General features: G+C 40.4%; 1 protein-coding gene across 1 annotated transcript in view; it reads right to left on the bottom strand.

Annotated features, from left to right (window-relative positions):
- Positions 1-15338, bottom strand: part of ADAMTSL3 (ADAMTS like 3) — a 169950-nt gene that overhangs the window by 15433 nt on the left and 139179 nt on the right. The window contains exons 18-22 of the mRNA XM_062501370.1: positions 14897-15076; positions 13975-14128; positions 8712-9792; positions 6551-6678; positions 6058-6186 (exon numbers count right to left, since the gene is read on the bottom strand). Coding sequence (XP_062357354.1) covers positions 6058-6186; positions 6551-6678; positions 8712-9792; positions 13975-14128; positions 14897-15076 — 1672 coding nt within the window. The remainder of the gene's footprint in view (positions 1-6057; positions 6187-6550; positions 6679-8711; positions 9793-13974; positions 14129-14896; positions 15077-15338) is intronic.

Here is a 15338-nt window from a genome sequence, read left to right as displayed (position 1 = left end):
CTTACTCTTGCAACGGATCTAAATCCTCTTAAAAAGTTCTTCTATAGACCTAAGTGGCTATAAAACTTTAAAATTAGTTTAATCTATTTTTCTGACCTCAAACACAGGTTATTTTCCACTAGCACTGGAGCAGCTCTACAATACTCAATGTTCCATGAAAAAAGTCATTTTCCACCATGAGTGGCCCTGGGACAGCAAATGTTATGGAAAAAAACTCCAGCTCCGGATGGGACTGCAAAACACATGTTTAAAAAAGAGAAAAAAAGGAATCTGCACTATAGGGTGCCCTTAAAATATTCAGTGTTCAAAAACAAATTTCCTCCAACCTTGAAAGCCCTGTGAAATATTACACACCATAAAAACCTTGGCCTACTAACTACTTGCTCTAAAACACTGGATACGTCTTCAGAAATTTTCCCCCAGCTACGTAGAATCTCATAAAGTATTCTGAGTTTCCCATTCAAGCACAAGCAGCACTGTGCTGGCACAAAGCACATTTTGCTGCACTTCACTAGACCTTTACCTTATTACAGAGGCTAAATTTGCATGTCCGCTTTCAGAGGAAACAGTTCTGGGTCAACAGTAAACACACAATGAATGTCTGATGATTATTTACCCTGCACCCACTAACACCTCCAGTGCACCCAGTGTAACCTACAAAGCAACTGCTGCCACTGGTACACTTCTGTATTTTCTCCAGCAGAATTCTCAAACTGCCTTTATATTCATCTGAATTATGCTTGGGCAATCAACTTCTAGTGAACCCTAAAAAGCCTAAACCTGCTGCTACTGAAATTACCTGTGTGAATCTTGCCAGCTTCACAAGGAATAAACCAGCATGAGACATTCTGGCACTCAGTGTGATCCCCCACCTGCCCTCTGTCACTGCTCCTTCTCTGAATTTTTAAAGCCTTACCTCTCCAGCTTCCTACCAGCCATGCAGCAGCCCCTCTTCCTAGGTGGTAGCAGCATCTGGCAGGATTTAGGAATTCTTACCTACATCTGGTGACCTCCTTAGACGGGTTCCCAAAGCAAGACCCCTTCCCACCCCACTCTCACTACATCTCTGTCGGGTTCTGTTTAGCTCTCTGGCTGTCAAAGAGAACTTAATCTTTTTTCCAGCTGCAGAAGTTTAAGGCTAATATTTTTCAAAATCAGGCATTCAAAATAAGGCAACTATATTTAGCAACTAATGAATGCTAGAGTGAATTCTGCAGTCAACCCCCACCAAAGACTCGGTGGGTGTGCATTAGGGCACCTTCACAATTCAGCACTGTTAGCAGAGACTGCTTTATCCAGCTGGTGTAGTTATACTTTCACTTTACTGAGGAACAGTGCTGCATCACCAGGGACCACACTTTATCATCAGACATTCATCATCATAAGGTAGATAAATACACATGGCCTTTGAAAATATAATTTTATCAGAAATCAAAGCACTATACAAGAATTGCTATCCTTAGTTAGACCTGGAGTCCACTTAACTGCACTTTCTGTCCAGCAATGGGCACTTGGGGATGTGTAGGCAGAGTAAAAACTCGTGGCACTTATTGAATAACCCTTCCTCAGCACACCCTCCTACCTCCCAGGAACAGGAGTAGCCTTTAGATCATGCCTGTTTCCTCTATTGCTCTTCTCTCTACCTTTTCCAGCTCTGTTGTATCATTTTTTGAGATGAAATCAGCATGTTACGAACAGGATTCACCACAGTTTTAAAGAATGGCCAATTTATATTTTCTATTATTTCATCCATTCCTCTGCTATTAGTTTTGATTTGGACAGCACCCAACAAGCGTGCTGGTGTTCTGTGAAGTTGAGAACCATCACTGCACAGACCTTTCTCTGACTGTCAGTCCTTCAGGGACAGCCACATGCATTTGTCAGCCTTTAAGTTTATTTGGTCTACATGTACATTTATCCTCTAAATATCAACTTTTAAAATCTAGCTTTGAACTTCAAACTCATCAACTTGAACTTTGAGCTCATCTAGCTTTTAAATGTTACTTGGTTGATGGTCTTACTCTAACTCTTCACAGAAAGTTTCATACACGTTAGCCTTTATAAAACTTCATTATTCACAGTTTTAGACAACTAACTGATCACATTCTTTTTAAAAAAAACTTTTATAAAACTGTTGAGCATCACAAATCTCAGAACAGCCTTTGGGGCACCCTGCTCTCTCTCTAACCACTTGTTCCTCTCAGCCATTTAAGCTAACCACCGAAGCAAACTCTTCCTTTACACAATAAGAATCTGTTAAACTTTGCCTACGCAACTTCTCAACAGCTTTTTGCAAACTGAAGTAGGAAGTATTTGAAATTTTACCTTCCTCTAACACAATCCATCTTAACCCTTCCTGAATTAGGAATTTAAAGGAAGTTTCTTTTCAAATTAGCAAAGCTGTGAGAGTAAAAAAAAAAAAAAAACAGTGCTGTAAACAATTTCAATTTATGGACTTCCCCCCCCCCCACCTGCCCGAGGCTCTATCTGCCTCAGAAAGTAATGGAAGGCCTCAGGAATGTGTTTTTAGAGAGACCTAGTAGGTCTCAATGTCCCAAAAGACACCCAGCATGTTCGGATGAGGGTTGCTTTGGACTATGCAGTCAGTCTTGCCTGGAGCACCATCAGCAATACTGCCCGTTAGTATTGGCAGAGTATATCAGGTGTAGTCCCCAGGCACACCCTTCAGTTCAGTTATTTCCAAAGGGATTCAGTTTTCAGGTTCTTATACTGTTACAAGACACAAAGCAAAGCACAATTAAACTTTTGAACATCTTTCAGTCCATTCTGCTTTAAGCCTGATCCAAAAAAATAAATTCTAATGAAGATGCACTTACTGTAAAAAGCTTAAGACCAAAATATTTTCCTTCAATTTTACTAATTATAAATACTGTCATTCCTTCCTCATAAAATAAATCCGCACACACTCCTTTAAAATCTTGAAATCTATTAATTACATCCTTTAGAACATAGAAAAAAAAAAAACAAACCTAAAAGAAATGAAGAGACAAAATCCTATGTATTAAACTTCTATATTTCCTCACTGATGTCCTCTAAAGGGGTTAAGCATAGAAGAAAAGTAACAGCATCACAGTTACATTTGGAATAGTGTGGGTAAATGAAGCAACAGATGGAAAACCAAAATCTTGATTTTTCTGGACCTGTTTCAATTTCCAACATTGACAGCAAGCACTTGGTCCACCTTTGTGAAAATTCTGTGCAGAAAGATACAACAGGCTTTGTGTATTTCTCACAATTTTTTATCAGTATGTTATTATTAGAGAGCCAAAATGTATTCATAGGAATGCAGAATTTGGATGAAGGTGCAGATTCTACTTTTCAAGGCCTGTGTGCCAAGACATTTCAGAGCTGCAGAGAGAAGTGTAAACAACCTCAGCTCAGTGTGTGTCACTTCCCTGCTCTCACCAGCAAGTGGCAGACAACGCACATTTTATTTGTATTTCCACTTTTCCCTCTATTCTGCTTCAACTTAAAACTTTCAAAGTTTTTAAAATAAATGGAGTCTGACAGTTTTAGTTTATTCTAGCAATAATCAAAAGACGGTTTTTTTTCTGCAAATACAATAAATGTTATCCAAGAGCAATTTGGAGCAATCAGTATTGATATTTATACCATGTGTGTTGATTGAACAGCTCTTGGCTGTAAGAATGGAATGTGAATCTATCCAGAATGTATGAATATCATCTAATGTATGCTCGTGTGGGAACTATGAAAGTGAGTTTATTATAATTAGTGGAAAATAGTCTTTTTATAAACTAAAAAGAGAAAAGAAAGAGATATCATCAATTTGTGCAGTTCGGGTAACTTTTCTTATTCTGTTCTTTGATGCCCTTCTGTTTATTAGGATACACTGGTCTTCAACAAATCAAAGAGATGTTTTTCAATCTCAATATGATTTTTGGAGTGCGAGAGAAAGGCTTTCAAAAGGATAAAAGAGCCAAATTAGCAACAATGAAAAAGCAGAAAAAAACTTGTGCCCAAAAGGGCAACACTGTACAAAATATTAAACTTCATATCTTCAATAGGTCAATTTCTTTGCAGAAGAAACTATGGATTGAACAATTCTAAAAAGGTCTTTTAGGTTATTTGTTTTACAGAAAAATACCTCAGAGGTCACTGCAGCCAAGAAATTTAAAAGAAATTTAAGAATTCTACTACTGACATGGCACTAATACTCTTCACACACTCGGACACTTTATTCATTGTGGAGAATTATTTTGGAGGCTAGCAGGAGTCCCAAGGACCAGATGTGACACCAGTGAGAAATCTGCATGAGTAATGTCTGTGTAGAAGGATCCTGAATAATCTCCTGGCAGACCATGGAGAAGCCAAAGACCCATGCAGTGATGTTTCACTCAGTGAAACCCACAGGGCAAACACGTCCTCTGCAGAGCAGTCAGCAGGAAGGCCAGTGAGGAAGAGGTGCTGCAGGCCCAGCCAAGGTCTCCCTGACTCTACAAGAAGGGCTCTCTTATCATCACTTTTCCAGGTTTGATCGTTCACATCATGTTTTATCAGCATTCACAATGAAGTTCTCATCCTCCTACTCTGCAAATGGACATATTTGTGAGTCCCACGTATCAGGCAAACATATCAGCATAAGGTGCTATTAAATTCAATCTTCTGAAGTCAGTGGTTTATTACTTTCCATTAAGGAAAGGAGAATAGGAAAACTCTGCTTACATCATTGCAAAAGTTTTTCTGCTTCTAGACTTAGTGACATTTTAAGACATGCAAGCTCTATTTTATTCACAAACAGTAATACTTACTTCCTTGGCAATGACAGGAAATAAAGCAATTAGATAAATCATTTTCTAAGTCAACACTGGTGTCTCAGCATAACTAAAGTTTGGCTCACCAATATATACAATTCTAAAGCATTTGGAAATCTACAGTCCCATGTGAAAATATTAATTTATATTTAAATTGCTAACTGCTTACCCATCCTAAAAATATTAATATTAACAGTGTGACATGAACTCTCTGCTGAATTTGAGATGTAGGTCGGTTATACATGGAGTTGCCAAACTATAGTAGGAAAATATTACTTCATCAAAGAATTAGCCTTGGTACAATGGTGAATAGCAGAGCCACATGTCCTAATATATGTCAGCCTGGCGCCACTATTGTATGCAGAGCTATTTGCATATATATATATATATATATATATATTTCTATCACTACCCTGGTTCAGTATCAACACCCTCTGATATGCATTTCCCAGCACATAAATGTGAGCAGCAATCTGGCTGCTCTGAGGTTGTTCTTTGCACTCCCTTGCAATGTTCGTGGCCATTTGCACTTTCACACATCATCTTCACAAAAGGCTGAGCTCAGCTTGTTATATGTTTGACAGAATAGTGCTGCTGTGACTGAAATCTTACACTTTAAACTTCATAGATAGCAATGGCAAGATTAAAAAGAAAATAACTACCTTTCCAGCAAAGGGTTAGAAAATAAAACGAAGCAGTGAGCTGCTTAACACATGTTAATTTTGATTAGCATTATTCCTCCTCCACAGATGTTGAGCTGTTGTATTCTCTCATAGCTCGGCACTTTACTTTGTTTCCTCCCTGCAGCTGCAGACTGATGGATCTAAAAGGTGAGTTTATTTCACCATCAGATTTAAAGTTCTATTAGGCTACGGCTGGAGATTTCATTTTCAGTTTTAACAATAGTCTAGACAGATGTGCATCTCCAACAGGGATAAGGGAATTCTTTGATGAGCAAGTCAGCTGGCCATGCTCCCCTATTGCAGCAAGATAGCCCCCCACTCTGGGAGGCTTTAAGCTCTGTAGTGGAGCTCTAGAACACTTCTTGGAAGGAAAGCCCATTTTAAGGAAACTCTGAATATACAGATGTGTATATCAATTGAAGTGACAGGCAGAAAATAAATAGGACTGGTGTGGGAGATATGCCTAATAAAAAAAGACTAATGATCAATGATTTTCTGCCTTCGCTGGTAATTTATTTCAAGATACAAGGTAAATTTCTGATTCCAATATTACAAGCAACGTCAGTGAAGTTCTTACTTACCTTTCACTGGACATTCAATCAAAACATTTGCTCCAGTTCTTGCCATGATTGTACCTCCAACAACTGCTGAGAAACTGCTGGCTTCCAGATTTGTCATATTTAACGCAGAGGACAAGATGACAGGCACCTCTTTGAAATGAAAGGGATAGTAAGTTTTAAAAGCTTTATTTGAATTCTAAACATAGATCTTGTATTTAAATTCATCATGTTTGGAACATGATGCTGCTGCAAAGCAGCAGCCAGAAAAGACAGGTGGGAAAGATATAGGCAGACTGAGTTCACACCTGTTGTGGTTTTAGAGCAACAAGACCATCTTACTGCTGCCTATTAAATCAAGCAGAGTTTCATTGGTTAGTAAAAGAAGCTATTTCACATTGCAGTGGGCATGGGTGTTTACACACATGTATTTATACACACACGTGTGTGTGTGTGTGTGTGTGTGTGTGTGTGTGTGTGTATAAAAACCTGATTCTGTGGTATGCCACTGTTTTACCTGCACGCAACAGCAGTGATGTTTCCATATCAAAACCAGAGTCATTAACAACCAGGCATCCATAGGTACCCAGCTCCTTTTGAGTAGGATTTCGAATCTGCACTTTTCCAGTGGTGTCCAGGATCACCCTGCACAATAACCAAGGAAAGAGAAGGGTTACTACCCTGGGACAAACCCAGCTGAACCCCCTTGCAAGAGTTACAGATACAGCAGCAAAACTCCTTTTTAGGAGTTTGCATTTCCAGAGCAGCACAGGCAGTCCCAGCTCTGCCTCCTCTCTGGTGACAGAAGGGGAGCACTCAGGGAGGATTGCTCACATCTCCTCCTGTGTCCTACTTGCAGCCCTTTGAAGGACAGTGTATTTGCTACCACAAACCAGGATCCCCTGGGAACAAAAGTGTGAATAAATCAGAATACCACAATTAAAAGTATTAGGCTTGGCAAGAAACTGATCTCTCCAGAGCAAGCTTGGTTTTCAGCAGGACTGGGGAATTCTCAAATCTATGGCTTGATCTGACTTTCAAATTACTCTGGGGTTAGGGTTGTTGGGGCTTTTTTTTTTTTTGTAATAACATCATTGAAGCTAAAATCTTCCATCAAAACCTCACAGGTATCTTGAACACCTTACCTGCCCTCTGAGGGACAAGGTATTAGAGACAGCATCACAGGCCAGGGAAGAGGCTGAAAATAACAACTTTTCTCCTCTGCTACCTTTCTCAGCACTAAATTACATGACTTGCCATACACTCAGCACATCCCAAAAACCTGCAGCTGGTGTTTTCCCACACTGAGTACATTTACATAACAGATGAGGAAAAAGTAATATTAAAAATACTTGTGTCTCAACAAAACAAACACCCTCATGCATGGATCAAGTACATCCTTCTTTACAAACCTGACAAAGACCATTTACCTCCTCACATTCTTTCAGATGCAATGCTATTAACATCACTTCTGGGTCCACACACATATGTGGATTTGTGTATAAGAAACCTTACTGGGAATAAAAATAGGAAATAAACCTACTTTGCTAATATATGCCTTTAGTGCAAGAATATCAGTCTGGGCTAAAATCAGGAAGCAAACATACTCCTGAATAAACAAAACACCATCATGTCCGCAAAAATCAAAGTATCACTTGCTATAAATTAATGGAAAATTATGCGCATTTCACAAAATAAACATAACTGGTGGGAGCTACATGGTTCCAAACACATTTGCACTTTTTAAAATGGCTTAGTTTGGGTGTCTTTGCTTTAATTGATAGCCTTGCAGAAATACATTTTTCTTGGCAGTGTATTTAATCAGTTAAATATGTTGAGAAATATCCAAAAGTGCCTTTATCATTTCAAACCCAATTTTTTCATTACTCAAGAGCTAGCTATAATTCCAAGAGGCTCACACACAAAGTTAATGTTAATATTACCAGTGAGCTTCTAATTTATCAGCACTGAAGTAGAAGTGTTTGCTCAGTCTTGAGCAAATATCTGATTGTAACAGCTTGCTGTGCTCATTTATCAGCTCTCAACTGTGATGGTAATGCAGGTTCTTTATTATTCTGAATTTCACTGTCCCCAACAGAAATAATTTAAAGTATTGAAAAACTTTCATAAAAGCTCATATTTTTCTTTTTCTATTTAAGTTATGCAGCTGCAGTAATACCTAAAGAGTGTGTTGAAGAATGGTGAGGGTACCAGTGATATTTTCCCTTCTTAAAATGAGTAAGAGCTAAGCCACCTCTTTATCTATACCACGGCAGATGTTTTTAATGTGTTCCCACTGAATTTAGTATCTGATTGAATCCAATAGCCTCTCTAATTTGAGGGTAAATCTGCTCTTTTTCTGACAAAGCTGAAATTATTAAAGCAGATCAAAAAATATAGCCAGGATATCCAAAACACTTTACCTTATAAAAATAGTCAATCCTCCTATGTAGTATCCTGGAAATGGCCAAACACTTGAAAGTCACTAAAGCCAAACAACGTGACAGACACTTGAAAGAATAAAAATAAATTACTCAACTAAAAAGATGGAAGGCCCAGTGGCCATGCTTATCTCATTTTTGTGACTGTATGTTCTAATATTGCACAGCAGGGTGGATTTTTCCATCGATAGGGACATAATAAGTCATTCAAAAGTAAAAGAGAAGCTATTTACTTACTTTGCAGAGGCTTTTAATGTCTCGCCATCTTTTGTCCATGTATATTTCACTTCACTAATACCAGCTGTTTCACACAGTAGATTGACAGCATGAGTATTCTTGGTCAGAAAAACTGTATTTCCAATTCTTACAGTTACTGTTTTGTTGAAGGAAACCTGAGGAATTTCCTTTTGCCTCATAATAACTGGAACCTTCTGGTCAAACATTAACTTATCAACCACTTTTGTGCTGAAGCGTTCAGATTTGTTTGGCGATTTGCCTGTGAGTTTTGAGGCAACTTTCTCATCCTCGGCCCCCTTCCATTTTTCAGTAGTTGGTTGTGGAGGCCTGGATAATTCAGCAATCAACTGGTAGATGAGCTGGGACGCCAAGTCATCGCTGACCTCTCCAGTTTCGATGAGCTGACTCATGTTCCTGATGAGCTCCTCGAAGTGCGCGGTGTCCATGCTGTAGGCGCCCTGCAGAGCCGCAGCCTCCAGGCGCTTGGTCCTGAACTCACGGGAGCTGAAGTCTTCTGCTGAATTGCTCCCAAAGCTTCCAAGGTTTCGCAGGAATGGCTGATCATTTACTTGCCTGTCGCCCAGGTAGAGCTCGTTCTTCTTGCTCCACATTTGCCACATTTTGCTCATCTTGTGCCATTTTGCCCCGAGGCTGTTGGCCTCGTTGTGATCCGGGTTAGTGATCTGGCTGGGCTGCTTTTGGAGGGGTGGGGGCTCGATGAGCCTGTTGTCAGTCCCGATGAGTTTGAGCACAAAGGTTTCGTGCACGGAGCCTGCAATGCACCGGTACGCGCCGATATCCGCAGCTTCGAGACAGTGGATTTTCAGTGAGCCTGACTTAGTGATGCCAAGCCTTTTGGAGTTTTGTAAGTGCTGCCCATCTTTCTCCCAACGGATAAGGGACTTCTGGAACCTTCGCACGGGACACTTAATTACCACAGATGTTTTTGGGAGCAGGTAGGCTCGGCTTCCTATGGTGAAATTAATGCGCTTCTCTGGCCTTGTCTGAATATAAACTCGGTGAATGCTGAGAATTTGAGGCCCATGGGCAGAAAATTTTGCTGGAAGCTTGGGCTTGATCTCTGCAAGAAAATAACATGTTGAAAAGCATCTAGTCATTGGCAGTCATGCTTACAAAATCTGCTTTTTACAGAATGCTTGAAAGAGCTTTTCCTGACTTCATTCAAGTCAGTCTGCAACACACGGAGCTTTTATCTGTGTCACAAAAATGCAAAAATATGATAAACATGAAACCATAACATTCCCTTGCTTCGGCCAAGAATTCTATTGCTTCTTCCCCAAATCTCATAACAATAAAAGGATACAGACAACATGTATATGAAGGACACAGATAGTGCACACACATATGAAAGGATATATTATATATTACTTCATATATATGTTCCTATTACAGCTGTATTTCCTACTGCTGCCTCAGAAAGGCTAGGCATGATGGAAACAAAAAAAACTGAATTAAAAAAATGTGAAGCACATTAGTCATTTTCCCCACATTTGAGCACTGTTGAGTGCAGAATGACCTAAATAAAACAAAATCTATCAAAAATGTAAGGCTCCCTTTGACTCTTATTTAAAATGTTGTCTGGTTGTGCTGGTTGCCTGAATCAAGCCAAACTGATAGCAACGCAGAAGGTGAAAGAAACAGTCAGCGAAGACACAGTACATGCAATAGGCGAAGCCACCCTGTAATCACAGGCTGAGGGCAATTCATTAGGGTTGAAAGATGAGTTGTTGACAGCGTGCCAAGAAAGTAGGGAGGAAAGGGAGGGAAGAGAGAAATAAGGCATAATTTTGAGAGGCTGAATACAGCGATCGCACGAATTCACAAAAGCAGGCAGTAACAACATAAAGCTCCGTGCAGGCTGGGTATAGAGACACTGGGTATTGAGAAGCTCCTCCTGCACTGAACTGCAGGCACCTGGATGGCGGAAGGTTTCCAGGGAGCTGCCTGGACGAAGAGCACGGGCAGGCTTTGCCAGCAGAGCTGGGGAGGCGCAGGGGGCTGCGATGTTTCGGATGCCGCTGGCTGTGCTGAGTCCCAGCTGGCAGCGCCGTGGCCGCTCTGATCGCGGAGCTCCCGCGGCTGGGAGCGCCGGGCGGGCAGGGAGCGAGGCAGGGACACAGCGCTGAGCAGCAAGGGCAGCGCCCGAGCCCGGCCCGGCCAGCTCCATTCGGCCCAGATCCCGGGAAGAGCCGGGGAACGATGATGTCGGTGCTAGAAAAGAGCCCAGCTGTGTTTGGTGAGCCAGCGTTTCGGTATGTGACGGAGAGAAAACTCAGAGCCCGCAGAAGGAGCTGGTGAGCCGGGAAAGGGACACGCGGATCGCAGCGCTCCTCCGCTCGGCTGACTGAAATCAGCGCTGCTTTTGCACTTGGGAGGCACTGCAATGAAAGGACAGCTACACTGATGGCACACAAACGATACCCGAAATCTGTGTATACGTGTGCTCCAAATACGTTGTGAAGAAATAGGTGAAAAGCTAAATGTTTCAAGCGTTCAATAGGTGTGTACACTATAGGAACTACACCCTGGAGTGCGTTCTCATGCTTATAAAACAAAATGGTTGTTTTCAATGTTTTGGGTAATGAGTTCAGACCTGTGGGGATATCATGGTTTCGTAATTACGCAGCTTTTAAATCGGGATTTGTTATCCAGATACAAGGTTACCTCAACCATTTCACATGGTACAACAATTAAATTGTTTTAGGCACTCGGTTTACTAAAATTATTAAAGTAGCGTCCTGTTTTTAATAAGTTATTGGGCCTCAAATATTTATTTTCAGGGAAGCGTTCCAGTATTAAATCTTCCATTTCCAAAATCCAACTTACAGACACAGTAAGTGTAACTTTAAACACACAAATTAAAATACTTTAGGCTGTGGTCTGTTTACACTAATTATTCCAACTTAGAATTAAACCCAGTGCATACTTATAAATATGTTAACAAGTCTCGTCCATTTCATTTCTTTAGAAAAGACCACTAACTCTCATTAGCAGCTCAGCACTAAAGGGTGTGTTTATTTTTACTAGTGACTGGTGAGCAGGGCTGAGAGTGAAACAAAGTTCACAGTTGTAGATGGCAGGCCATGTAAATATATAAGGTCATATGAATGTATGAGGCCACATAAATATGCATTCTCTAGATCCTTACTGTCATTCAATCTTGCAGCTGCTGAGGTAATGGACTGTTTGGGACAGTAAAGGAAAATCTTAAGGAATATGTGCTGGAGCCATTGGACCTCATTATCACCTGATACAAATCCATCTGCATCTGTGACCTGTAATGGTCCTGAACAGCTTCAGCTGGGTTTCAGACCCCTGACCTCAGGGCTACACTGGTGTTATTTCCTATTTCTCAGAGTTCAGAGTCAGGAATATTTCTACTTAATAAGCACTTCTAAGTCAGAAAACAGCTACGATTACCAGTCTCAGGGTAAAAGATTAAGTCTAAAATGACTCAGCATTGTCATGAGACAGTAAAAAAGGCATTCAATCTGAGCCTCAGAAGCATCACCTTGAGGAGAGAGATTTAGAAACTGCTCTCCTCAACAGCACTGACACCACGCTGCTTCTCATCCATCCACATCACTCCTTGTCCTATAGCCACGCTCTGTTCCCACCTTCTACTCAGTGCCCCTTCAAGGCAGCCTCAACCCAGGGCTGCAGGAGGAGGAGATGCCTCCTGCATGCTCCTGGGAATCCATAGCCTGATGCTGTCCCAGCCCTGGCACCTTCTGCAAGACTAAACAGGAACTACAGGTATGGACCAGCCTCACACCTTCCCATCCTCCTGCTGCACTGTGAGAGTTCCACCAGGCAGATCTGAGCTGCAAAGGCTTCCTTGCTCGAAAGGGGCATGGAAAGGGAGGGAGAGGAGAGTGATTCTCTTTAGGACTTTGATCTGCACCCATTCTGGCCGATGATGTCCCCTCTGCAGCCCTGTGTGCTGCTCTCTAGGTACTGTACTGGAAGCTGACATGGTAATATTAATATCAGTCTGAGCTAAGCAATTCACAAACCAGCTCCACTGCCATTCAACTATCCACAATTAATTAAATTCAGATAGATATGCAACTCAAAATATTTTATTAAACCTTATGCCAAGGACATTCCTGAAAGTCCACAGGGCTTTATTTAAGTGGAGTTTTGCAGGATTTTGGCATGTTAATCTCAAATGCAGGCCAGGAAAAGAAGTTTCATATTATGTATGAATCAGTAATTATTCTATTTCTTATTTTGTTTTGTGAATATTTTTTAAAGCAAAGCTTCAAAATGTATAAAGTAGCTATTTCTTCACAACACTATGAGTTGGGTCAAAACATGTCTATGTCTGACCTGCGATCACTGATAAAGGCTTTTTGTTTTTCCCCAGCTCAAACCTAAAAGCTCTTTTTTCCCCTGTCTTCTCAGCACCCTGCTCCCCAAACTTGCAAACCAATACTCTCCTTTATAAAGGAAGGGGGAGCACAGGTTCAGACATAAGGAACCTGCATTAAAATCTGCCTATTCTAAATTATGTATGTAATTGAACATACTCTGTATCACAGAGGTTTTTCCATTGCTGTTAAACTCACAGTTAGTGCAACTATCATCAGTATTATAACCCAATTGTGCCCAAATTGTACAATTCCCATAAACAATCCTTCTGAAAAGATTCTTATATAGACAGTAATAAAACATAAGGTTTTTAAAAGAATGTCTGTACTGTCACCACTTATGTGCAGCTAATGAGGCCAGGATTCTAGTTTTTCAAGGAAAGATAGAAATTATACCTAAAATTATCACTGGCATGGAGTTTCAGGTTTTGAATTCCACCATGTTAAGCAAAATGTCCAGTGTAACACAAAGGTACAGCAAAAAGACAAGGCAGCAGAACTGGATTCTTATCTTTTCTAATGTCCTTTGTAATTTATGTTAAATTTATGAATTTTTCTTTTTTTTTTTCCCCCTGTTTGGAATAGTGTAAATGATAAAGGAAAAATCTGATAAAATTGTGGATAAGAGTGAGGGTGAGAGGTATGTACCATAACATATATTCAGAAACAACTTCTTGAAATCATAACCTTTGTCTCTGAGTGGCAGAAATAAAAACAGTCCTGTTATTACTGGTGTAGTAATCATGACACTCAGTTTGTGCCAAGTTGTGATAGTATAGGGAGATGAGTGAATTAATGTGCATACAGATTTCTCTTTATAAATAGGTCATTCCAAATCAGCAAGGAGCCAGATAAAGTCCCATACTTACTGTTGCAGGCATTCATCTGACAAGACCTTACAAGCAGTGAAGGAGACAGAGCACTACACATCGATCCATTTAATGTGACATATTGGCCCTTTGCTGTTAGGTTTTGGCAGGCAAGTTTCCTTCTCTGGATTCCAACACCACAGCTTACTGAGCACTGTGAAAGGAAGGATGCAGTTAAGCTAAACTTGGTGCTCCACACCACACATGCTAAATTTGAGCTAGTTTGTTTTGTGGTAGGTTTTTAAAATTTTTTATTATTATTATTTTTTAGTTTTGAGAGAGTACACACACTCTTCTTCATAGGAATACTTGTGTTGTCCAGCTGTTAGACTCTAATATTAGTTATTAAACTCTCTCCACTTTTCCAGGCAGTAAGAATATAAGACAGACAGTCTTCCCAGCAAGCAAGCCATGAATTAAAATAACATGACAGTATTTATGCCCAGCCACGGGCAAAACAGAGCAATGAGACCTGGTACCCAGCAGAAACAATTCAGTAGGTTCTAAACAGTTTCTGGCAAGTCTCTCAACCCTCTCTCTTAGGTTGTATTGCATGAAACTGTACATGCAGCTTCTAAATTCAATTTTCTAAATCATTTTGAATGGTAAGTGGTATAAAGCTTGCATTAAACAGGACAGGAGGAAGATGTATTCCAGAATAATGCAAAGATTTGCTTTTTTGGAAGCTGTATCATGAAATTATTGACAGCTAAACATGTCTGGTAGAAAGCATGCCATGTCCTTCATGTGAAGAACTGCCCAGGCTGGCTGCAGGCAGGGATGCACAGTTTAGTTCAGTACAAGCCTTGTGACATCTTCAGCTGCCCTGGCAGCTTCAGACAGCTCATTTACCCAGGCAGAAATCTTTAGAGCTTTTCTTGCAATGGAGGGTATTGGCTCACCATTACTGACATTTGCTCACCTTGGACCATTCTCCAAAGACCAGCTGAGGAGGACAATCAACTTTTGCACATGCTTTACTAGTTGGCAATCTGGGTTCCTGGCAGGTGTCATCAGGGTGTTTCAGGAAACTTCCATCTGTCAGCAGCTGCTTACAGGATACTCTGCGGGTCTGAATCCCTCCTCCACAGGTATGTGAACACTAAGGAGGAGAAGAATTAAATACAGCATTTACACCTGTGTGGACATCTGTGCTCCTGAAAAATGACATCTACTTTCAATGAAAAATCAAGCAGCATGGAAAATTCAATTGTTAAAATATTTAATATATTAGAGATGAAGAGAGTTGGAGTTCAAATGTCAAACATACCACCTGAATGCATGGAAGAAATAGCAATCTTAGAGAAAAACATGTATCTTATACATAAATCTATGTCCCTTACCAGTTAATATATTGGAAAAAA

This window comes from Cinclus cinclus, chromosome 13 (assembly GCF_963662255.1).
Source record: "Cinclus cinclus chromosome 13, bCinCin1.1, whole genome shotgun sequence".
NCBI lineage: Eukaryota > Metazoa > Chordata > Aves > Passeriformes > Cinclidae > Cinclus > Cinclus cinclus.
Note: the sequence above shows the minus strand (reverse complement) of the source record. Positions and strands in the feature narration are given on the sequence as shown.